Genomic DNA, 1461 nt, shown 5'->3' with positions numbered 1-1461 from the left:
CCCCTCAAGGGGTGGGTGGAGTACCACCCACTCTGGGAACCACTGTTTTATGTGAGAGAGACTGTTACTCACATATAGGTTTAGCTACCAGAGACACTGCTCCAGCTGAACTGAAAACTGCAAGGATACTACGCATGGTCAGCTTTAACTGAAGGAGGCCCTAGGTAGCATGTGATCCATGTTCACCATGTCAGGCAAAGGTCAAATGCAAAAGTATTGTTTTTTTTTTTTCACCTATATCAGATGAGCTGAACATGGATCACATGCAATATACTGCAATATTACACAAAGATATAAGGCGGAGAGCTGGCAGAAACGTTAGCATGCCGGGCAAAATGCTTAGCGGCATTTCATCTGTCTATGTTCTGAGTTCAAATTCCGCCAAGGTTGACTTTGCCTTTCAGGGTTGATAAATTAAATACCAGTTGCATACTGGAGTCAATCTAATCGACTAGCCCCCTCCCCAAAAGTTTTGGGCCTTGTACCTAGAGTAGAAAAGATTATTATTATCATTAAGGTGGCGAGCTGGCAGAAACGTTAGCACACCAGGTGAGATGCTTAGCAGTATTTTGTCAGCCTTTACGTTCTGAGTTCAAATTCCAGTAAGGTCAACTTTGCCTTTCATCCTTCCAGGGTCAATAAATTAAGTACCAGTTGCGCACTGGGGTCAATCTAATCTACTGGCCCCGTCTCCGCCAAAATTTCGGGACTTGTGCCTAGAGTAGAAAAGGATATTACACAAAGGTATATATTTATATTCAGCAAATATGGGAAAAAATGCTTTTTGAGTTGTTACCCAAAAGACCTGAGCTCTTGATAGATGTTCTCTTCAGGGTGGAGAACGACTTCTACTTGTACCCTCTAACAAACACTGACACTGTACAAGAAAAACTGTAAGAAAAAGCAGTTATCCTGCAGCCTGAGACCCTTAATCCACTGAAAGCATCCAGGGATCAAGTTATGATGTGAAACCAAGTGATACATCTGTTCCACAATCACCAGAATTATAGTTCAATAATGTTCATTCTATGATAGACACACTGCAAAAATATGAAGAACAACAACTACTTACCGTTTATAAAACAAATATTTAACTTTTTCAACCCTGCAAACAGCTCTTTCTCACTAGCCTGGACAATATCAAGCAGGTCCTCTGTGGTGTACTGTAATGTGGAAAGAAATATTTTGTTGTCAAACAGATCTTCCATATACTTTATCTTTTGTCTGAAACATGGCAAGTTTCTATCAATACTAGACAACTCATAATCCATTGGGTTTCCTAGCAACGGAGTTTTGTTTTGTGGGTTTTGTTTGCTTTTCTATGTTAATTTACATGCTTTGAACAAAGGGGACATTGAAATCACACGTAAATGGACCCTTTTCCCAGAAAAGGAAAGTTATTTATTGCATGCCCTGCTACCACCTAACAGACATTCGTGGTCCTTTATTACAAACAGTTGT

At 40.2% G+C, this 1461-nt stretch overlaps 1 protein-coding gene across 1 annotated transcript in view; it reads right to left on the bottom strand.

Moving 5' to 3' along the window:
* The window catches only part of LOC106868004 (sister chromatid cohesion protein DCC1), an 11627-nt gene that overhangs the window by 5216 nt on the left and 4950 nt on the right, over nucleotides 1-1461 (bottom strand). The window contains exon 5 of the mRNA XM_014913094.2: nucleotides 1073-1163. Within this exon, the coding sequence (XP_014768580.1) occupies nucleotides 1073-1163 (91 nt within the window). The remainder of the gene's footprint in view (nucleotides 1-1072; nucleotides 1164-1461) is intronic.

This window comes from Octopus bimaculoides, chromosome 9 (genome assembly GCF_001194135.2).
Source record: "Octopus bimaculoides isolate UCB-OBI-ISO-001 chromosome 9, ASM119413v2, whole genome shotgun sequence".
NCBI lineage: Eukaryota > Metazoa > Mollusca > Cephalopoda > Octopoda > Octopodidae > Octopus > Octopus bimaculoides.
Note: the sequence above shows the minus strand (reverse complement) of the source record. Positions and strands in the feature narration are given on the sequence as shown.